The sequence below is a fragment of the Globicephala melas genome, chromosome 12 (genome assembly GCF_963455315.2).
Source record: "Globicephala melas chromosome 12, mGloMel1.2, whole genome shotgun sequence".
In the NCBI taxonomy this organism is placed as follows: domain Eukaryota; kingdom Metazoa; phylum Chordata; class Mammalia; order Artiodactyla; family Delphinidae; genus Globicephala; species Globicephala melas.
The window spans coordinates 66,259,993-66,281,139 of record NC_083325.1 but is presented as its reverse complement, the minus strand read 5'-3'; the positions used below and the strand labels follow the sequence as shown (position 1 = coordinate 66,281,139).

Genomic DNA, 21,147 nt, shown 5'->3' with positions numbered 1-21,147 from the left:
CGAGTAGTAGCATTGCAGGGATATTTTGGGGGCAGGGGTTATGAAAGGAAATAGGGGTTGAGAATACTAAATTCAGCAGCTCTTTTTAAATTATTACTTTAGACTGGACAGAAGTGGCCTATAGTGTCTTTTAATGCAAAGAGGAGGAGCTGAGCCTCAGAGAAAGCAAAGCCAAGGCTGTGTAGCACTACAGACCATCCTGGGCCCTGTGTGAGCAAATTGTTTGGCTACTGTTTTCCAGTGTGCTTTTTCTGCACCCTCACTCCCTCAACCCGCTTCTTAGAAGTTCCGATCTAGAGTTTAGTAGAAAGCCAGTTCTTAGCAGATACTTGTTCTGTTTGTACTTTGAAGGATTTTGTGTATAACACTGTCAAGTATTGGTAGAGATTTAAAAATATACCAAATATGCAGAAAAACTTGATTCGGTGTAAGAGACTTGACCTGTTTTGTTTGTCTGACATTTTTTAAAGCACCATGACATTTGAAATTTTATTTCTTTTTCCTGTTGTGATTCTTTTCAAATATTCAGAGGTCTTAATTGCTGAAATACCTTTTTAAAAAAAAATTATTTTACTTATTTTATTTTTGGCTGCGCTGGGTCTTCATTGCTGCGCGCGGGCTTTCTCTAGTTGCGGCAAGCGGGGTCTCCTCTTTGTTGCAGTGCACGGGCTTCTCATTGTGGTGGCTTCTCTTGTTGCGGAGCATGGGCTCTAGGTGCACTGGCTTCAGTAGTTGTGGCACGCAGGCTCAGTAGTAGTGGTGCATGGGCTTAGTTGCTCCGTGGCATGTGGGATCTTCCTGGACCAGGGCTCGAACCTGTGTCCCCCGCGTTGGCAGGTGGACTCCTAACCACTGCACAACCAGGGAAGCCCTGAAATACCTTTTTTTAATATATAAATTTTAAGGCCATTATTGTTACCATGGTTTTAATGTTTCCCACGGTTTTATTATCCTGAAGCAAACCATGTTTTTGCTCTAATAGAGTTTAGGTTGTAAAATCAAATGTTTGATTATTCATTTTAGACTGTGCTTCCAACAGTTTATTTTTAAAACATCAATATTTTGTTCATCTGGTTATGAGGACCCTCAAAAGTAATCCATTGGCAAATAATTAAGAAAGTGAGTGAGGAGTCTGACTTCTACTTAATCTTTCAGCTCATAAAGACCAAATGCCCAAAGATACTACTTTTAGGTTCTAATGTAAATAATTAATATTTCTAGATTTAACAAATTCTTTTTTAGTGCACTCTGTAAAATTGCCATCACTTTCAGGCACAGTCACCCTTAGGAAGCTGTTCTGCAGTTCTTAGTCCATTAAATCTACTTGTTAGACCTGTAGGTCATGTAAGAGATAAAAAAAAAACGAACTCTGGAATATTTTAAAATTTTGCGTTGGATAACGTCTTGGAAAAGAAAATATACAGTTTTATGTTAATACTAATAAGTAGAACAAAAAGCAAGGCTTTTTAAACAGCTTTTTTCTTTTTTTGGGGAAGTCAGTTGAGAGTATCTCTTTTTTTTCTTTATTTCAATTTAAAAAAAGAGAAAAGTTGATTTTATAATGTGTTAGTTTCTGCTATACAGCAGAGTGATTCAGTTATACATATATGTATTCTTTTTCATATTCTTTTCCATTATGGTTTATTACAGAATATTGAATTTAATTCCCTGTGCTATACAGCAAGACGTTGTTTACCTTGTTGTTGTACTGCTAATCCAAAACGCCTACCGCTTCCCTCCCCCACCCCCTTTCCCCTTTGGTAAACATAAGTTTGTTTTCTATGACTGAGTCTGTTTCTGTTTCATAAATAAGTTCATTTGTGTCATATTTTAGATTCCATGTATAAGTGATAGCATATGGTATTTGTCTTTCTGATTTACTTCACTTAGTATGATAATCTCTAGGTCCATCCATGTTGCTGTAAATGGCATTATTTCATTACTTTTTATGACTGAGTAGTACTCCATTTTGTATATATAACTCATCTTCTTTGTCTGTTCATCTGTCAGTGGACATTTAGGTTGCTTCTGTGTCTTGACTGTTTTAAATAGTACTACTGTGAACACTGAGGTGCACATATCTTTTCGGATTTTGGTTTTCTCTGGATAAATGCCCAGGAGTGGGATTGCTTGATCATATGGTAGCTCTATTTTTAGTTTTTGAAGGAACCTCCATACTGTTTTCCATGATGGCTGCACCAATTTACATTCCCACCAACAGTGTAGGAAGGTTCTCTTTTCTCCACATGCTCTCCAGCATTTGTTTCAGTGGCCATTCTGACCAGTGTGAGGTACCTCATGGTAGTTTTGATTTGTATTTCTCTAATAATTAGTGATGTTGAGCATCTTTTCATGTGCCTATTGAGAATCTGTATGTCTTCTTTGGAGAAGTATTTATTTAGGTTTTCTGCCCATTTTTTGATTGGGTTGTTTTTTTGTTATTGAATTGTATGAGCTGTTTGTATATTTTGGTAATTAAGGCCTTGTCAGTCAAATTGTTGGCAGATATTTTCTCCCATTTGTAGGTTGTCTTTTCGTTTGTTTGTGGTTTCCTTTGCAATATAAAAGCTTATAGGTTTGATTAGTTCCCATTTGTTTATTTTTGCTTTTATTTCTGTTGCCTTGGGAGACTGACCCAAGGAAACTAAGGAAACATTGCTAAGTCAGGGAATGTTTTGCCTGTGTTCTCTTCTAGGAGTTTTATGGTGTCATGTCCTATATTTAATCCATTTTGAGTTTATATTTGTGTATGATGTGAGGGTATGTTCTAACTTCATTGATTAACGTGTGGCTGTCCAACTTTCCCAGCACCACTTGCTGAAGAGATTGTTTTTTCTCCATTGTATATTTTTGCTTGCATTGTCAAAGATTTTTGTTTTTTGTTTTTTTTGGCTGCACCACCTGGCATGCAGAACCTTAGTTCCCCAGCCAGGGATCCAATCTGTGCCCCCTGCAGTGGAAGCACAGAGTCCTAGCCACTGGACCATCAGGGATTTCCTGTCGAAGATTAATTGACCATAGGTGTGTGGGTTTATTTCTGGGCTTTGTATTCTGTTCCATTGATAAATATATCTGTTTTGGGGGAGAGTATCCATTTCTAATGTTCTGACTTGTTAGACCTGTAGGTCATGTAAGAGGGCATTCAAGCTCATATTCTTTATCAGGGCCTATTCTGTAGCCCTATAATTAAAGATTATTACATGTATCATTCTGAAATTGAATTTGGACAGTTACAGTAACAAAATATATCGATTTTTTTTGTGTCTTTCAGAATCATGGTGTCATGGAGAGGGATATACTTTATACTCACTCTGTTTTGGGGAAGCTTTTTTGGAAGCATTTTCATGCTGGGTCCCTTTTTACCTTTGATGTTTATAAACCCATCTTGGTATCGCTGGATCAACAACCGCCTTGTGGCAACCTGGCTCACGCTACCTGTGGTAAGTTAAACAGCAGAGAAAGAGACCATACCAAAGAGACCGTACCAAAGTGACCATACCAAAGTGGCCTAGCCTATTGATTTGTATTTTGTTAGAGTCAGATTTAGTCAAATATTAGAAGAAACATATTCGTGTTACATAAGAAGCACATTAGTTTTTGTATTTCCCCCTTTAAATGAAAGAGAGAAATGAAGTAATTCGTGTCCTTGAGATAAAATATGTATTTAAGGGCTATATTCCAAAGTTGAGTTTCTTCCATATTCCTAATGAATTTTATTTTCCTTCATTGGGGTATACTTTAGTAAAATGCAAAAATCTAAAGATGCAGACTGAAGAGTTTTTACATTGTTAATTTTATATTGCATTTCCGTTTATTGTATTTATTTATTTATTTCTATTTATTTATTTTATTTTTGGCTGCATTGGGTCTTTGTTGCTGCGTGCAGGTTTTCTCTGGTTGTGGCAAGCGGGGGCTACTCTTCATCGTGGTGTGCGGGCTTCTCATTGCGGTGGCTTCTCTTGTTGCGGAGCATGAGCCTTAGGCACATGGGCTTCAGTAGTTGTGGCACACAGGCTCAGTAGTTGTGGTTCACAGGCTCTAGAATGCAGGCTCAGTAGTTGTGGCACACGGGCTTAGTTGCTCTGCAGCCTGTGGGATCTTGCCAGACCAGGGCTTGAACCTGTGTCCCCTGCATTGGCAGGAGGATTCTTAACCACTGCACCACCAGGGAAGCCCTATTCTATTTTATTTTGTATTTCTCATGCTGCTTCTTTTTTTTGGTCTTATTTATTTATTTAATATACATGTATCTATTCTTTTTCAAATTCTTTTCCCATTTAGGTTATTACAGAATATTGAGCAGAGTTCCCTGTGCTATACAGTAGGTCCTTGTTGGTTATCTCTTTTAAATATAATGTATGTATATGTCAATCCCAAACTCCCAGTTTATCCTCTCCCCCCCACTCCTTCCCCTTTGGTAACCATAAGTTTGTGAGTGTGTTTCTGGATAAGTGCATTTGTATCTTTTTTTTTTTTTTTTTAAGATTCCGCATACAAGCAATATCATATGATATTTGTCTTTCTCTGTCTGACTTACTTCACTTAGTATGATAATCTCCAGGTCTATCCATGTTGTTGCAAATGGCATTATTTCATTCTTTTTAATGGCAGAGTAATATTCCATTGTATGTATGTACCACATCTTTATCCATTAATCGGTCAACGGACATTAGGTTGCTTCCATGTCTTGCCTATCATAAACAGTGCTGCAATGAACATTGGGGTGCATGTATGCTTTTGAACCATAGTTTTATCCAGATATATGCCCAGGAGTGGGATTGCTGGATCATATGGTAGTTCTGTTTTTAGTTTTCTAAGGACGCTCCATACTGTTTTCCATAGTGGCTCTACCAATTTACATTCCCGCTAACAGTGTAGGAGGCTTCCATTTTCTCCACACCCTCTCCATCATTTATTGTTTGTAGATTTTTTGATGATGGCCATTCTGATCGGTGTGACGTGATATCTCATTGTAGTTTTGATTTGCATTTCTCTAATAATTAGCAATGTTGAGCATCTTTTCATGTGCCTCTGGGCCTGTGTTTCCTTACTGATTTTCTGTCTGGATGATCTGTTCATTGTTAAAAGTGGGGTGTTAGAGTCCCCCACTATTATTGTGTTACTGTCGATTTCTCCTTTTATGACTGTTAGCATTTGCCTTATATATTGAGGTGCTCCTATGTTGGGTGCATATATACTTGTAATTGTTATTTCTTCTCGGATTGATCCCTTCATCATTATGTAGTGTCCTTCTTTGTCTCTTGTAACAGTCTTTATTTTAAAGTCTTTTTGTCTGATATGAGTATTGCTACTCCAGCTTTCTTTTGATTTCCATTTGCATGGAATACCTTCTTCCATCCCCTCTCTTTCAGTCTGTATGTGTCCCTAGATCTGAAGTGGGTCTCTTGTAGACAGCAAATATACGGGTCTTGTTTTTGTATCCATTCAGCCTTTGTCTTTTAGTTGGAGCATTTAACCCATTTACATTTAAGGTAATTATCTGTATGTATGTTCCTGTTACCATTTTCTTTATTGTTTTGGGTTTGTCTTTGTAGGTCTGTTTCTTCTCTTGTGTTTCTTGCCTAGAGATGTTCCTTTAGCATTTGTTGTAAAGCTGGTTTGGTGGTGCTTATTAATTCTCTTAGCTTTTGCTTGTCTGTAAAGCTTTTGATTTCTCTGTTGAATATGAATGCGATCCTTGCTGGGTAGAGTAATCTTGTTTGTAGGTTTTTCCCTTTCGTCACTTTAAACATATCCTGCCACTCCCTTCTGGCCTGCATAGTTTCTGCTGAAAAATCACCTGATAACCTTATGGGGATTCCCTTGTATGTTATTTGTTGCTTTTCCCTTGTTGCTTTTAATATTTTTTCTTTGTATTTAATTTTTGACAGTCTTTTGGTTGAGGTATTTAATCCATTTAAGTTTAAGGTAATTATCAATATGTATGTTCTTACTGCAATGTTGTTTTTTGTTTTTGTAGGTTTTTTTTCATCCCTTCCTCTTTTGTTCTCTTCTCTTAGGCTTTTATGACTAATCTTAGTGTTGTGTTTGGATTCCTTTTTCTTTTTTGTGTGCGTATCTATTGTAGATTTTTGGTGTGTGTTTACCACGAGGTTTTGAATAGCACTCTGTATATAAAAAGCATTGTTTTAATTTGCTGGTCTTTTCATTTCAAATGCATTTTCAATAGCCTGTATTTGTACTGTCATCTTCTCATGATTGCTGGGTTTGATATCATATTTGTGTGTGGATGGTTTCCTACCTTTACTTCATGTTTGCCTTTACCGTTGAGGTTTTCCACTCGTAATCTTCTTGTTTTTAGTTGTGGCTTTTTCTTTTCCAGCTAGAGAGGTTCCTTCAGCATTTGTTGCAAAGGTGGTCTGGTGTTGCTGAATTCTCTTAGCTTTTGTTTGTCTGTAAAGCTTTTGATTTCTGTTGCATCTGATTGAGAGCCTTGTTGGGTAGAGTATTCTTGGTTGTAGGTTCTTCCCATTCATCACTTAAAATATTGTATATCATGTCACTCCCTTCTGACCTGCAGAGTTTCTGCTGAAAAATCAGCTGATAACCTTACAGGGTTCCCTTGTATGTTACTTGTTGCTTTTCTCTTGTTGCTTTTTTTTTTTTTTCGGTACACGGGCCTCTCACTGCTGCAGCCTCTCCCGTTGGGGAGCACAGGCTCCGGACGCGCAGGCCCAGCGGCCATGGCTCATGGGCCCAGCCGCTCTGTGGCATGTGGGATCCTCCTGGACCGGGGCATGAACCTGCGTCCCCTGCATCGGCAGGCGGACTCTCAACCACTGCGCCACCAGGGAAGCCCTCTTGTTGCTTTTTATATTTTTTGTCTTTAATTTTTGTCACTGTGATTACTATGTGTTCCTCCTTGGGCTTATCTTTGTGCTTCCTGGACTCGGGTGACTGTTTCTTTTCCCAAGTTAGGGAAGTTTTCAGCTATTATCTATTCAAATATTTTCTCAGGCCCTTTCTCTCTCTCTTCTCCTTCTGGGATCCCTATAATGCGAATGTTGGTGCATTTAATATTGTCCCAGAGGCCTTTTAGACTGTTCTCGTGTGTCCTCATTTCTTTTTATTCCTTTTTCTTTATTCTGTTCCACGGCATTGATTTCCACCATTCTGTCTTCCAGCTCATTTATCTGTTATTCTGCCTCATTTATCCTGCTATTGATTCTTTGTAGCTTTTTTTTTTTTGCTGTACGCGGGCCTCTCACTGTTGTGGCCTCTCCCGTTGCGGAGCACAGGCTCCGGACGCGCAGGCTCAGCGGCCATGGCTCACGGGCCCAGCCACTCCGCGGCATGTGGGATCTTCCCGGACCGGGGCACGAACCTGTGTGCCCTGCATTGGCAGGCAGACTCTCAACCACTGCGCCACTAGGGAAGCCCCTTTGTAGTGTATTTTTTATTTCAGTTATTGTTCATCTGTGTGTTTATTCTTTATTTCTCCTAGGTCTTTGTTAAATATTTCTTGCATCGTCTAGATCTGTGCCTCCATTCTCTTTCTGAGATCTTGGATCATCTTTACTATCATTGCTCTGAATTCTTTTCAGGTAGATTGCCTATCTCCACTTCACTTTGTTTTTCTTCTGGGATTTTATCTTGTTCCTTCATCTGGGACATATTCCTCTCTCATCCCATTTTGTCTAACTTTCTGTGATTGCAGTTTCCATTCTTGCTTCTACTGTCTGGCCCCTGGTGGATGATGCTGTCTGAGAGGCTTATGCAGGTTTCCGGGTGGGATTGACTGGTTCCTGCACACTGGTGGGTGGAGCTGTGTCTTGTCCTTCTGGTGGGCAGGTCTGTGTCAGGGGGTGTGTTTATCTGGCAGCTGTGTGCTCAGGAAGACTTTAACTAGCCTGTCTCCTGATGGGTGGGGCTGCATCTCCACACCCCCCCCACCCTTGTTTGTTTGGCTTAAGGTATCCTATCACTGGAGCCTACAGGCTGTTGGTAGGGCCAGGTCTTGGTCATAAAATGGTGGCCTCCAGGAGGGCTCACGTCAATGAGTACTCCCCAGAACTATCGCCACCAGTGTTTTTGTACCCGAGGTGAGCCACAGTGTGTCCCCTCCTTTGCAGGAGACCCTCTAATACCAGCAGGTAGGTCTGGCCCAGGCTCTTATGGGGTCACTGCTTTTTTCCCTGGGTCCTGGTGCACACGAGACCTTGTGTGAGCCCTCCAAGAGTGGAATTTCTGTTTGCCCCAGCCCTGTGGAATCCCTCCTTTCAAACCCTGCTGGCCTTCAAAGCTGGATTCTCTGGGGCCTCCTTCTCCTTTTGCCAGACCCACAGGCTGGGGAGCCTGATGTGGGGCTCAGAATTTTCACTCCTGTGAGAGAACTTCTGTGGTATAATTATTTTCCAATTTGTGGGTTGCCCACCCAGCAGGTATGGGATTTGATTTTATCGTGTTTCCGCCCGTTCTACTGTCTCGTTGTCGCTCCTTTGTCTTTAGATGTAGGATATCTTTTTTGGTAGGTTCGAGTGTTTTTTTTTGGTTGATGATTGTTCAGCAGTTAGTTGTGGTTTTGGTGTTTTTGTAAGAAGAAGTGCACTCATGTTCTTGTACTTCGCTGTCTTGTCTCCACCTCCTCCATTTATTTTATAAAATGATAAAAATTAAGATTCAGATAACAGACTTTTTAAAACTTGTGACATTGATGTGATCAAGTCGCCCCAGTAACCACAGAATTTAGGAATGATGTGATTTTGTCTGTGGGCTGGGTTGAAAACGTGTGAGGTAAAAGTGCATACAAAATGTATAGTAAATTCTTGGAACAGCTAGATATTTGCTACGAGGTCTGTGCATACTGCTCTGAGCACATGTCCCTCTGACCCTGAGAGCTGGTTACTCCTTATAGGTTTCCAGTCTATACTTCTCCCTTCTCTGGCACTGAACTGGTTTCAGCCCTTTGTTGTTGCTTAAGAGCAGTGCCTTCTCCAAAAATGAAGCGTTGTGCAAGCAGCCTCCTTTACCTTGAATGGGTCATATTTCCTGAGAGTGTTCTGTTCCTTCTTTTCCCTGAGCAACACCTGGAACTTAATTTTACTGGGTTTATTGACCTGTCTTGGTGGAGGTGGTGAGTATAATACCTGAAAGGAGAAGAAGGAGGGAATACTCTTCCTTCACTTGTCGAAGGGTCTTCTCTACCTGTTTCTTTTGAATGGGTTGTCTTTTTCCCCTCAGGCAGACTGTCATTGTTGTGTTTGTAGAGAGGAAAGTATCAATGCTGATGCTATAGACCCCTCAGGTGGAGGTTGATAGGGAAAGATTTCCAGAAACAGTGGTTGGTGGGGGAGTACCTACCTTGATAGAGTAGACGTTTCTCAAAAGTTCCCTGTAAATTGAATTTTAATAAATTGTTTACAGTGCACTCTCCTTCTCATATTTTAAAAAGAAATCCTGTGATGAATAATTTTACAGATTATATTCCTCCCTTGTTACAAGGTTAATTAAAAATATTTTATTCAGGCATATCTGTTTTATGAAATGTGATATTGTTAAACTAAAAGTAGTCTCCTCCTTCTCATTTTCTTTTCTCTATTTGTACTTAAAGCTGACTTCTGTACAGGCACAAACTAAAGGGATTGTAACCTACTGGTAGATAAATACCTGTGGAAAGGTATGGCATATTTAATTCAGATATAAGGAGAAGAATTAGGAGGTTTTGTTAAAAGGAAAAATCAAACTAAAAACCGAAGGGTAATGATGATCATAGCTATTGACCACTTACGTGGCAGATGTTATGCTAAGTGCTTTAATAAGACAGCTACATTTTAGGTGCCACCATTATCCCCATTTTACAGAAGAGGAAATGGAAGTTTTGAGAAATTTAATAATTTGCCCAAGTTCACATGCATAAGCAAATTATTTAAACAGAGTTGAGATTAAACCCAGTTTGTCTGCTGCCATTAGAGCTTTAGGTGATAAGAAAACCTTCAAGTGTTGGTCAGAGTCACCTGGTACCTTAACCATTCCAGGTGGTAAGAAACTCATTGGCACCTCATGATTGTTTCTAAAGAAGAAGGTTTGGAGTTCTTTTCAAGCCAGGGAATACCTGACTTTGGGGGGGGGGTGGGAATCTGAGAAACCAACAACTTGTAATAAAATCAGTTTCATTAGTGAGATGATTCGCTTGCAGTGGAAGAGGAAAGTTGGCAAGAAATAGAAAGCCTTTTCTTTTTCTAGAGAAACCAAAGACATAGGTTGCTGAAATACCTGGAACAAGGAGCATATTAGTAAATACTCATTGGATGAGTGGGCAAACATAAAGAAGTTTCAGGGTCAAACTATCTCAAACTTTAGTATCAAGAATTGTGCAGTATTCTCTCCTCTATTTGTTGAAAGAAAAATTTATATATATATATATGTTTATATTTTTATAAATGTTATAAAATCATGCCTTTAGGGATTACATAATGTATCCTTAGTGTGTCACAGTCCACCTAGAGTAATTTTACTACGTATAAAATGTAAGAGCCTTGTAACAGTGTGGTGCATTTATTCTCACATTCTTTGTGCTGTTATTGTCATATTGCATCTACTTACACAGTAAACTCTGTAGAACAGTGTTTTATTTAAATATCATCCATTTACAGTGTTTTTTGTTTTTTGGCTGTGTTGGGTCTTCAGTGCTACACGTGGGCTTTCTCTAGTTGTGGCAAGCTGGGGCTACCTTTCGTTGTGGTGCGTGGGCTTCTCTTGTTGCAGAGCACAGGCTCTAGGCGTACAGGTTTCAGTAGTTGTGACGTGTGGGCCCAGTAGTTACGGAGTGCAGGCTCAGTAGTTGTGGCACACGGGCTTAGCTGCTCTGCAGCATGTGGGATCTTCCTGGAGCAGGGATCGACCCCATGTTCCCTGCATTGGCAGGAGGATTCTTAACCACTGTGCCACCAGGGAAGTCCCACAGTGTTCTTTATTCTTCCTGTATGGTACAGTTTCTATCTAGTGACATTTCCCATCAGCCTGAAGAACTTTCTTAAGCTTTTCTTGTAGTGAGGGCTCCTGTAGATGGATTCTGTTTTTATTTAATTAAAAGTTTAAGTTTGCCTCTATTTTTGAAGGCTAATGTTGCTGGCATTTCTGGGATGACTCCCCCTGCGGGGCTCCCCACCCCCCACTTTGAAGTTCCCTGTCTTATGTTCCTCTTGAAGTTCTCCATTGTTTTTGATAAAAAGTTAGCTATCAATACGTGTTGTTGCTTCCCTTTATGTAATGTGTCATTTTCCTCTGGCTGCTTTAAAGATTTCTCTGTTTTTTAGCAGTTTGATTATGATATGCTTAGGTATAGTTTTCTTTATTTTGCCATGTTCCATTGGACGTCTTAGATCTGTAGCTTTGTTTTTGTCCAGATTGGGAAATTTGGGGCCATTATTTCTTTACATATTTTTTTCTGCCCCGTTTACTCTCTTTTAGCCTTTTGTGTCCACAATTATATGTATGTTAGATTGCTTAGATTGTTACACAGGTCACCAGGTTCACTGTGACCCTCTATTTTGCCATCTCTAATCTGTGTTTTGTTTACACAGTGGATTTTGATTTAAAATACTGTAAAGTTCTAGAACTTACATTGGGTTCTTTTATTGGTTTCACTACTTTCTTGAGATTCCTCAAGTTGTAATTATACTGACTATATTTTCCTGTAAGTCAGCTGGGTAGTTAAGTGTGGTGCCACTTACTGTTAGAGCCCTCATCCTCTTTCTATTTTTCCTGTAGGAAATACTTTGCATTGAATATTTGCATAATTCCCACATTATTAGTATATATCCTCCTTATCTTTCAGGCAAAATTTCTTTCTCTTAATAGAAGGATGTTTTGTGTTGCAAAATTTCTTTCTCTTACTAGAAGGATGTTTTGTGTTGTAACTTGTGTTTATTGAAAAAGTAGCAGCAGGATCCCTGTACACTCATTTATTTATTATTAATTTATTAACTCTTTAAGTGTCGACCATCCTAGCATATGACCTCTGTCCTTGTGGAGATAGATAATAGTTCTCTACCTAAACTGTCTTTCTAGTTGTAGATTTACACAACTTGACTAGTTTCTTTTCTGGCTTTCATTTGACTGAAAGACTACTTCCTTTGTTAGAGGACAGAAGTTGACTTTCCAGGCCATGACTTTTTAGAGTTCGATTTTTAAATCAGCTTTAAAGATATGAAGCCCAGTGTTTTGTTGCAGCCATCAAACATATGATTTAATGTAAAATATTCATTTTGTGGTATTGTTTCAATCACCATTACTCATTTATTTATAAAGCATTTCTCCATGAAATATTTATATTAAGTGAAATAAGCGTATTGTTCAGTTACATAAAATTAACCATCACTAGGAGCTATTTCTAATAAGTCATCTACAAACTGTTATATAATTCTATTTATAGTCATTATAAAATCAGAGACATTTTGTTTTGAAAGTTATAAATTTTCAAGTCATTTACATAACTTTAAGGTTTTTATTTCATCATCTGTACAATAAGGAGTAGATGATCTTTTGAGATCCATTCCAGAGTCAGCAATGTGTATCTGATTCTAAAGCAAACATTTAGAGGTAAATTATTTTTTTTATAATAACAGTCATATGTTGCTGCTACACTTCGTTTTCTTTAATGTGATAAATTTTCCACAGTGTATGACTTTTTGATTATAAATTACATGTTTTTGGCTGAATCTCTCCACCAAAACCGTAAGAGTTTTGAGTATTTTCTTAAGTTACTACATTGGTAGAAATCATTGCAATTGTTATGCTTTCCAGGGTCTAAATCAATCTAATTTCTTTGGAAAGCCAATATAAGCAGACTGCTTATTCGTACAGGTATTAGAAACAGAATTTTGGTTTCACTGTTGGCCTTCCCACTTTCTAGTCATTTGATCTTGGCTAAACTACTTAGCTTCTCTAAACTTCTCTTCCTTCATCTGTTTAAAAATAAATAAATAAATAAAGGCGTTCTAATACTGCCTACCACAGAGTTATTGTGATGACTAGATGAGATAATGAACATAGCCTTTCCAAAGTAAGCAGTAAATGTTTGCTACTATAAAAGTTTTAGGGGGTAGGCTAAACTACATTATCAAAGAAAGTTCAAAACATAGTGGCTGGAAAAAGGCAGAACTTTATTCACCCTCAAGTCCAGGTTGACAGGTTAGCTTTGTTCCCTCATGTCACTCAGGGACTCCGATTCCTTCCACCCAGCCTGGCATAATATCCTCTTCTATATGGTCAAGACTGTTCACTACCCCTTCTTTCCCCCACTCAGCAGGAAGTGGGGAGGGAAGGAAGTCCAGAGCAAGTGCTTTCCCTTTAGACCAGTGAATTACAAGTTGTACGTAATCTCTCTTGCTCACCCCATTGGTGAGAACAGCTTAAAGCTGTAACAGAATCTGGGAACTGTAGTCTTTTTTTCTGACAGCCATGTACACAATTAAAATCTATTACTCTGGAAGAAATGGACAAATTAACTGGACAAATTCTGCCATAGCTGCTCCTACTACTGTTACTACTAGTACCACTACTGTTACAGCAGAATTATGTCATATATCTATTTACCTTCTACAGCTTCACTTACGTGTACTAGGGTGGATATGGGGAGAGTGGAGAGATGAGACTGAATGTTTGAAATGTGAGTGGTCCGGTGCTGAATATGATTCTTGTGTTTAAAACAATATGCAAACCAATAATTTCATCTGATGGTCAGTTGGAGAAATCTGGTCCAACATTTAGAAAAAACAGGCTGAGCTTGTCTTACTGATGTGTGCTGGTCTCTTGTAGGTACTTTCCTATGAGATATTCAAGGGTAATTTCAGCTATTCCTGACTTTTGCCTTCTTACCTGTCTTCAGAGCTTATCATATAGGCAAGATTCAACCACCACTGTAGTGTTAAATTGGTGTATATTTGCAAAAACTTCTGTTACTCAACTTTTTAACTCACTGGCTTACTCACCAGTAGTGGCATATCGAGCAGAGAGTCATTCAGTTAGAAAGTTATAGAAGTTGAATCCCTTGTAGCGAGGTTATAGAAAGTTGATGTTCTAGTTTTGAGAAAGTGAACACTTCTATTAAAAGAAATGGAGGAAAAACTGTCAGGGTGTCTTTTATATCTTTTATTTCATACCTTCATAAGGTGCTAATGGAGTTTTTATTTTGAAGCAAATAGTACAGCAGATCATTTTTTATTCAGAAGGAATTTAGCTTTCTCTCCCCAAAAGTGTACTTTATTTTAAGCAATCCCAACCAGTTAAAAATCATTTTTCAGTAAAAATAAATTAGGGTAAATGCATTTAGACTAATTATTGCTTCACAAAAATGGTCACAAATGAACTTTTCTTTTGTAAGCTTCACCTGTTCCTTAAAATGATTTCATTGGCAAGATTTTTCTTATCTTACTATTTTTAACTCACACATTTTCTGTTAAATGAGGTACCACAATAAAAATCATTTAGAATCTTAGAGTTAGATGAGACTTAGAGGTCACCTAGTCTAACTTACCTGTGTGTCTGAGAATCCTTTCCTGAAGTCTGCAAAGGACTTCTAGTCTGCAATTCAGTCTCCCTTGGAACATTTTTGTAATGAGGAGTACATATCCTTGTTCATTTAACTTTTGAATGGTTCTGTTCAGCATAATCAATAGTGTCAGGTCAAACTTTGCTTGTGCCCAGAGCAGTTTTTCCTTCTGAAAATTCTGAGTCTTTCCAACAGTGTTTGTTAGCTAATTACTGAGATTATTAGAACTGTCCTTTCACCATAAATCATGTCGTAGGAATCCAGCAGGCATTTTCTAACTCCCCATCTAGGACACATGTCTCTTCCACAGCTTGCTGATTCCATTCCCATCCTAGAACACAACAGGTGTTCAACAAACATAGATTACTGAATATAATTTCCGTCTAGACTGCTGCCCTTAAGAAAGGGGGTCTCAGTCTTTGATGAATGACTTGGGATTGCACGTCTTTAAATAGCTAAGGATTTGAGGAGCCGGGCCTAAGCTTAGTCTGAAAAGCCAAGGCAGACTTGGAGATGAGGAACGTCATAGATCTTTCTTACATCAGACTAAGTAAAGATCCACTGGAGTAATAAATAAGAACATGGGGCATGATGGCAAAACTGATTGTCTGTGATCATGAGGGGACCCATTCATCTTTGTTTTCATACACACTTGGAGGTAGTAAATAGTGGTATATAAAAGATCCTCAGAAATTACTTCTGTATTTCTAATTCTAGGCGAGATCTTTGACCAGTTAAGTAAAAGTCATGAGAATTATCACTCTTGGTTCAGTTTAAGACATAAAACATTATAAAGGTTAGTTTCTTACTGCTAAAACTGTTATTTTCTGTACTAGAAACAAACAGAACAAATATGAGAAACATGAGAATAGTGTCTTTTTTTTTTTTAAACAGTTTTTGATCTGGAATATTTGAATTCTGGAGTTCTTTACAGGCATTACAACTTTATTTCTGTAGTGTATTTGTTATTCTGCTTTTGCAGGAGCTGTAAATAACGTTGACTGGGTATGTCTTATCTGGTATTAAAAATGATTAATGTGAACTAGAGATCTAGGCTGCCCAGAAGATTATATATAACTTTCAGGCACGTTCTGATAGAGTGCTGGATGGCAGGGAGGAGAATACTTCATGATATGCTCCTCTACAGTCTAGGATTTTTTTTTTTGACATTCACTATAACGAAAGGCTAACGATTGTTTTGGGATTCATAGGAAACATGTATTAGAAATTACACATGTAAGGTTAGAGTTGGTGTTTGTTTGGGAATTATAGGCTTAAGATTTTTAACTGTTTTCTATAGTACAACATACAATTAGTAGTCAGCTGCCTCTTTCTACCAGTTAAAGGAAGGGTTCCTTGCATTTCAGTTCTTTGCAAAATCTGAAAAGTATATCATATTTGGAATGCAGAGTGGGGTTGATCTAAACTAACCTTGGATGGTGACTTCAGACTTGTCATCTGGGCCAAGACATATAAATTCAGTGATTCACTTTGGTAGTTGACAGCCCTTTACACTTTAAGTGGAAAAATGGTTATTTCTTGCTGTGGGTCCAAGTCTAGAGGGCTCCTCCCTGATCCTCTCCCTCCTGAACTCTCTTCTACATTGGAACTTAAGTTCCCAGACTTTGGAGTGGGATGGGGGTGGATTATAACTATTTGAGTGGTTATGGACGCTTTTGAAAATTTGACGAAAACCGCAGGCATTTTGTAGCTACTTTAGCCCAAATGATCATGTTGTACATCTTAACCCTCTGACTCTGTAATACTGTGGACATAATAACAAACACATATCTAACTTGTTTTTAAAGCTAATATTCCTTTTAACTTGTTTTTTTCTTGGTCCTATTTGAGGTCCTATTCTTTTGTATTATACTTTTTTACAATATACTGGAAATTAATAAAACATAAAGGCACTTTAATAATTTTAAAGTGTAACTATCAATCAGCCAAATCAAGAAGTAGGAAATGGTCAGCAAGCCCCCTAGCTTCCCAGTCGCAACACCTTCCTATTTAGTAGAAGTAGCTACTGTCCTGACTTGTAAGTTAGTTGTTTCCTTGCTTTTCTTTTTAATTTTACCACTTGTATTTTTACCATCTGTATATTTATCCCTAGAATATCTTAGTTACTGTCTGTTTCAGAAAGATTTATATATGGACACTTAATGTATATATTCTTGTTTGTTTTTTTTCTCTCAACATTATGCTTGTATGTTGTCCATGTTGCTGTAGATATCCATAGTTCATTTGTTTTCATTGTTGTATCATATTCCATTGCATAACTGTACCACAGTTTCTTTGCTATACTTTGATCAAAGTTTTCATAATATTGCCAGAGAACTTTAGATTTTCTTGTCTTTTGTCTGCTGTGGACCAGTTTTCTCTCCATTAGTCAAATATTTATTAACTAGTAAATTAGTTACATGTAAATTATTCAAAAATTTAAATGGGCATTGAAATCAGTATTAATATGTTATTGTTCTTTCAAGAACTTCAGTCTGTAATTTATTTTCTTCTAAATATTTCATATATACTTTATGCCTGGCCATCAGAAAAGTTAATTAAGCAAATTTGGCAAATATTTGATCTTCTATGTGTCAAGCACTGTTGTAGGTACTGGGGCTGCAGCACTTTAGTAAATATACATTCTTTATATATTTAAAAAATAAACAGATATGTGTATTTGTTTAAAACACATCTTAGTACAGAAAGGTATAAAATTAAATATTAAATTTCTTGACTATTCTTTTTATTAAAAAATTTAAAAATCTTATATGTGTATAACCTGAAAAAATTACACAGTGGAAACTTTTTGTATGCCTTTTGTACTTTTTCTTTTTGTCTTAATAACCCATCTTGAAGATTTCAATGAAAGTTAGCATTTTTAAATTAGGGAGCTGCCAGAAACTTAAATTAGTAGAACTGAAAATAGAAACAGTGCCTTCATGTTCTTCCAGATTAACTTTTCTTAATTTATTATAGAAGCAAGAATAACATGCTTTTGCCTTATTAGAAATCAGATTTATTTATAGGACATGATAAAATTTACCTATGGAAAATCATAACTTTAAATTGTTAAGTATCTGTATTGCTTTTTCTGTAGGCATTGCTGGAGACCATGTTTGGTGTAAAAGTGATTATAACAGGTGATGCATTTGTTCCTGGAGAAAGAAGTGTCATTATCATGAATCATCGGACAAGAATGGACTGGATGTTCCTGTGGAATTGTCTGATGAGATACAGCTACCTCAGATTAGAGAAAATTTGCCTCAAAGCCACTCTCAAACGTGTTCCAGGATTTGGTAGGCTATTCACAAATTATTATAAGTTGTTCATTTATTTTATATGTGATGTACTCACTCTAAAACTACAGAATAACTTACTAAACTCCACTTAAGTATTAAAGCCTTTTCCACTTTTTTCCCTCCCTAGCCAAAAACAATCACCAGTTTTTTTTTTTTCCTTAGGGGATTATAGATTATTTTAATCCTTTTTCGGAAACATCTTACATTGAAAGAATAAACTATTCACAAGGAAGTAGATATGGTCCCAGAAGGACCAAAAATTTGAAGAATATGAATTAATAGTTCAGTAACTTTTTATTACATGTCATACTTGTGGTAATTTAGACCAGAAAGTGGTCTGTGCTGATAAGGTACTTGAAAGGAACTGATTCATTCACATTTTAATAAATAGTAATTGAATAACCATTGGTTCCAAGCGTTACACCAGGTGCCGGTGTTTTCTGAACTTACCTAATCCATCACTTTTTTTTTTTTTAAAGGCTTTTCACTGTCCTTGTTTTATACTATAATATTAAAATTCCTAGAAATGTTTATTTTCCATAGTTAGGAAAGCAGCATGTTCACTGAGTGGTGGATAAGTAGGGATATGTCAACATTGCATGTTAAATCTTAATTGATCTCCACTCTGTAATATGAAGTAGGGGTGAGGAACAGACTAAAAATATATTCAGACCAGTTATTCACATACGAGTGGATGAAGCACCCACTATACTCCCTGACAGCCTCATCCATTAAATCTGTACTTCTTTGGTTTCCTATGTAATATTTCTTATTTGAATTCTTTGCTCTCTAAACCATGTGCCTATCAGTGTACTGAAATTGTGTAGGATTTGTGAGGGCAAAGGGCAGGCATTGTCCTTAGGATAGAGTAGTAAGAAGTACTGCATGTTTGTGTTTTAGTTGCCTTCATGCTAATAGTTTTATCTTTCTCTTTGTCACTTGCACAGTATTGTGCTCTCAGGATAGTCAGATTCCTTAAATGGCAACTGACTTTCCCTAGAGCAAACATCCCCATAGAACCAGCAGGAAGCTGCAAGGCATTTTATGACCTAGAATTCATATAGCACCACATCTACAGTACATTATTAGTGGAAGCCATCACTGTCCTTAAGGAGTCTAGGGACAGGAGCATAGACGTCACCTCTCAATGGCAGAAATGGCAAAGATATTATAGTATTTAAAAACTGCCACATTCCTAAAAAGACTGATCAAAAATGATAATGTCTTATGTATCATTCCTGATTCTACATAAAATAAAGTAACAGAATATTAAGAACATTATGTGAATGAGCTTGAAAATATATATGAAATCAACAAATTACAACTGACAAAATACGATAATAATGAAAACAAATGAAAAAATTAAAACAGCTTCGTGTCTAATAAAGAGATTGAATCCATAATTAAGAGCCTTCCTACAAAGGTTTTTGGAGGACAATGGCAGCTGCCTGATCTTCCTCATCTTTAAAAAAACAAAAAACATCCAATCAACAAGCAGAGGAAGTAAAACCACATATCACTCATCTCTTCAGCATGACCAGGAGACAAGGCATTTAGAAGGTTCTGGTATTTATTAAGTAGAGAAGTCTAAAAGAGTTCTTTCTACCCTCCCATCATTGCAAACCTGTGGGTTCTGAGAGTGGCTAGAGACTTAAGAGAGGCATGGAAAACTTAGAGGAAGCACAGACAAAAGCATCGCCAGAAAAATTAAAGTCCAACACTAAATGCCAAAATACTGAGCACAGGTCTGGACATAGTAGTTCACAGCACAAGGTATAAGGAAGTGATTAGAAAGACAGTGGGACCTGAAGATGCCTCAGAGAAGTATTGCTTCTGAGGGAGAATCAGATATATAGAGAAGGGCTAGCTTCCCTTAGAAGTGTGGTAGTGAAGGAAAACAAGGAAATTAAAAATCCTGCAGGAATAAAAAGAGAAGCAAGAAATAACAGTCTTTGCTTACCCCACCCCCAAAATTATACAGCAAAACCCAATAACCATAAAAGGTTTTTAAATTCATAAAAGAAACTTAAGTGGAGGACAGAACTGAAAAACCGAAAAGCCAAAAAATGTACACCATAACACTCCAAACTGAATGGATTATCATTAACTAAGCATTTGGGGATATTAAAAAAAAGATACTTTTGGGTGAGAAATACAATGAACAGTAATAGACAAGAAAACAAGGAGAAATATAAGTCAGTTGAATCCAAGGAAAAAAAAGAACAAAAAGGCAAAATCATGTCAGAAATGAAGAGCGAATTATGAAATATCCAAGAGGAAAATAATAGAGTAAAATGAAAAGAGCAATACAAGAAAACAGAAAATGACTCAACAGTGAAAAGCTGAAAGCATTTCCTCTAAGATGAAGAACAGGACAAGGATGTCTACTCTCAGCCACTTTTTTTTGTTGGCCATGCCATGCAGCTCGTGGGATCTTAGTTCCCTGGCCAGGGATTGAACCTTGGCCACAGCAGTGAAAGCGCCGAGTCCTAACCCCTGGACCACCATGGAATTCCCACACTCTTGCCACTTTTATTCAACATAGTCTTGGAAGTCCTAGCCACAGCAATCAGAGAAGAAAAAGAAAGAAAAGAAATCCAGATTGGAAAAGAAGAAGTAAGACTGTTTGCAGAAGTAGTCACTGTTTGCAGATGAAATGGTACTACACATAGAGAATCCTAAAGATGCTACCAGAATCAATAGTGTCAAAATGACTATTCTACCCAAGGCAATCTACAGATTTAGTGCAATCCCTATTAAATTATCAATGGCATTTTGCACAGAACTAGAACAAAAAATTTTTAAAAGTTGTATGGAAATACAAAAGACCTCGAATAGCCAAAGCAATCCTGAGAAAGAAAAACAGAGATGGAGGAACCATGCTCCCTGACCCTAGACCATACTACAAAGCTCCAGTCATCAAAACAGTATGGTACTGGCACAAAAACAGATATATACATCAATGGAACAGGATGGAAAGCCCAGAAGTAAACCCACACATACGTCTATGGTCAATTAATCTATGACAAAGGAGGTAAGACTGTACAATGAAGAAAAGTCAGTTTCTTCAATAAGTGGTGCTGGTAAAACTGGACAACTACATGTAAAAGAGTGAAACTAGAACATTCTCTAATGCCAGACACAAAAATAAACTCAAAATGAGTCAAAGACCTAAATATAAGATGCGATACTATAAAACTCTTAGAGGAAAACATAGGAAGAACACGCTTTGACATAAAACACAGCAAGGTCTTTTTCAATTCATCTGCTAGGGTAATGGAAATAAAAACAAAAATAAACTAATGGGACCTAATTAAACTCAAAAGCTTTTTC

General features: G+C 37.4%; 1 protein-coding gene across 2 annotated transcripts in view; it reads left to right on the top strand.

Annotated features, from left to right (window-relative positions):
• LCLAT1 (lysocardiolipin acyltransferase 1) overlaps nucleotides 1-21,147 on the top strand; it is a 192,644-nt gene that overhangs the window by 57,421 nt on the left and 114,076 nt on the right. The window contains exons 2-3 of one of the 2 annotated variants that reach the window (XM_030858024.2): nucleotides 3,272-3,440; nucleotides 17,613-17,811. In XM_030858024.2, coding sequence (XP_030713884.1) covers nucleotides 3,276-3,440; nucleotides 17,613-17,811 — 364 coding nt within the window. In that variant the 5' untranslated portion in view covers nucleotides 3,272-3,275. The remainder of the gene's footprint in view (nucleotides 1-3,271; nucleotides 3,441-17,612; nucleotides 17,812-21,147) is intronic. The other variant, XM_060309523.1, reaches the window with a different exon arrangement.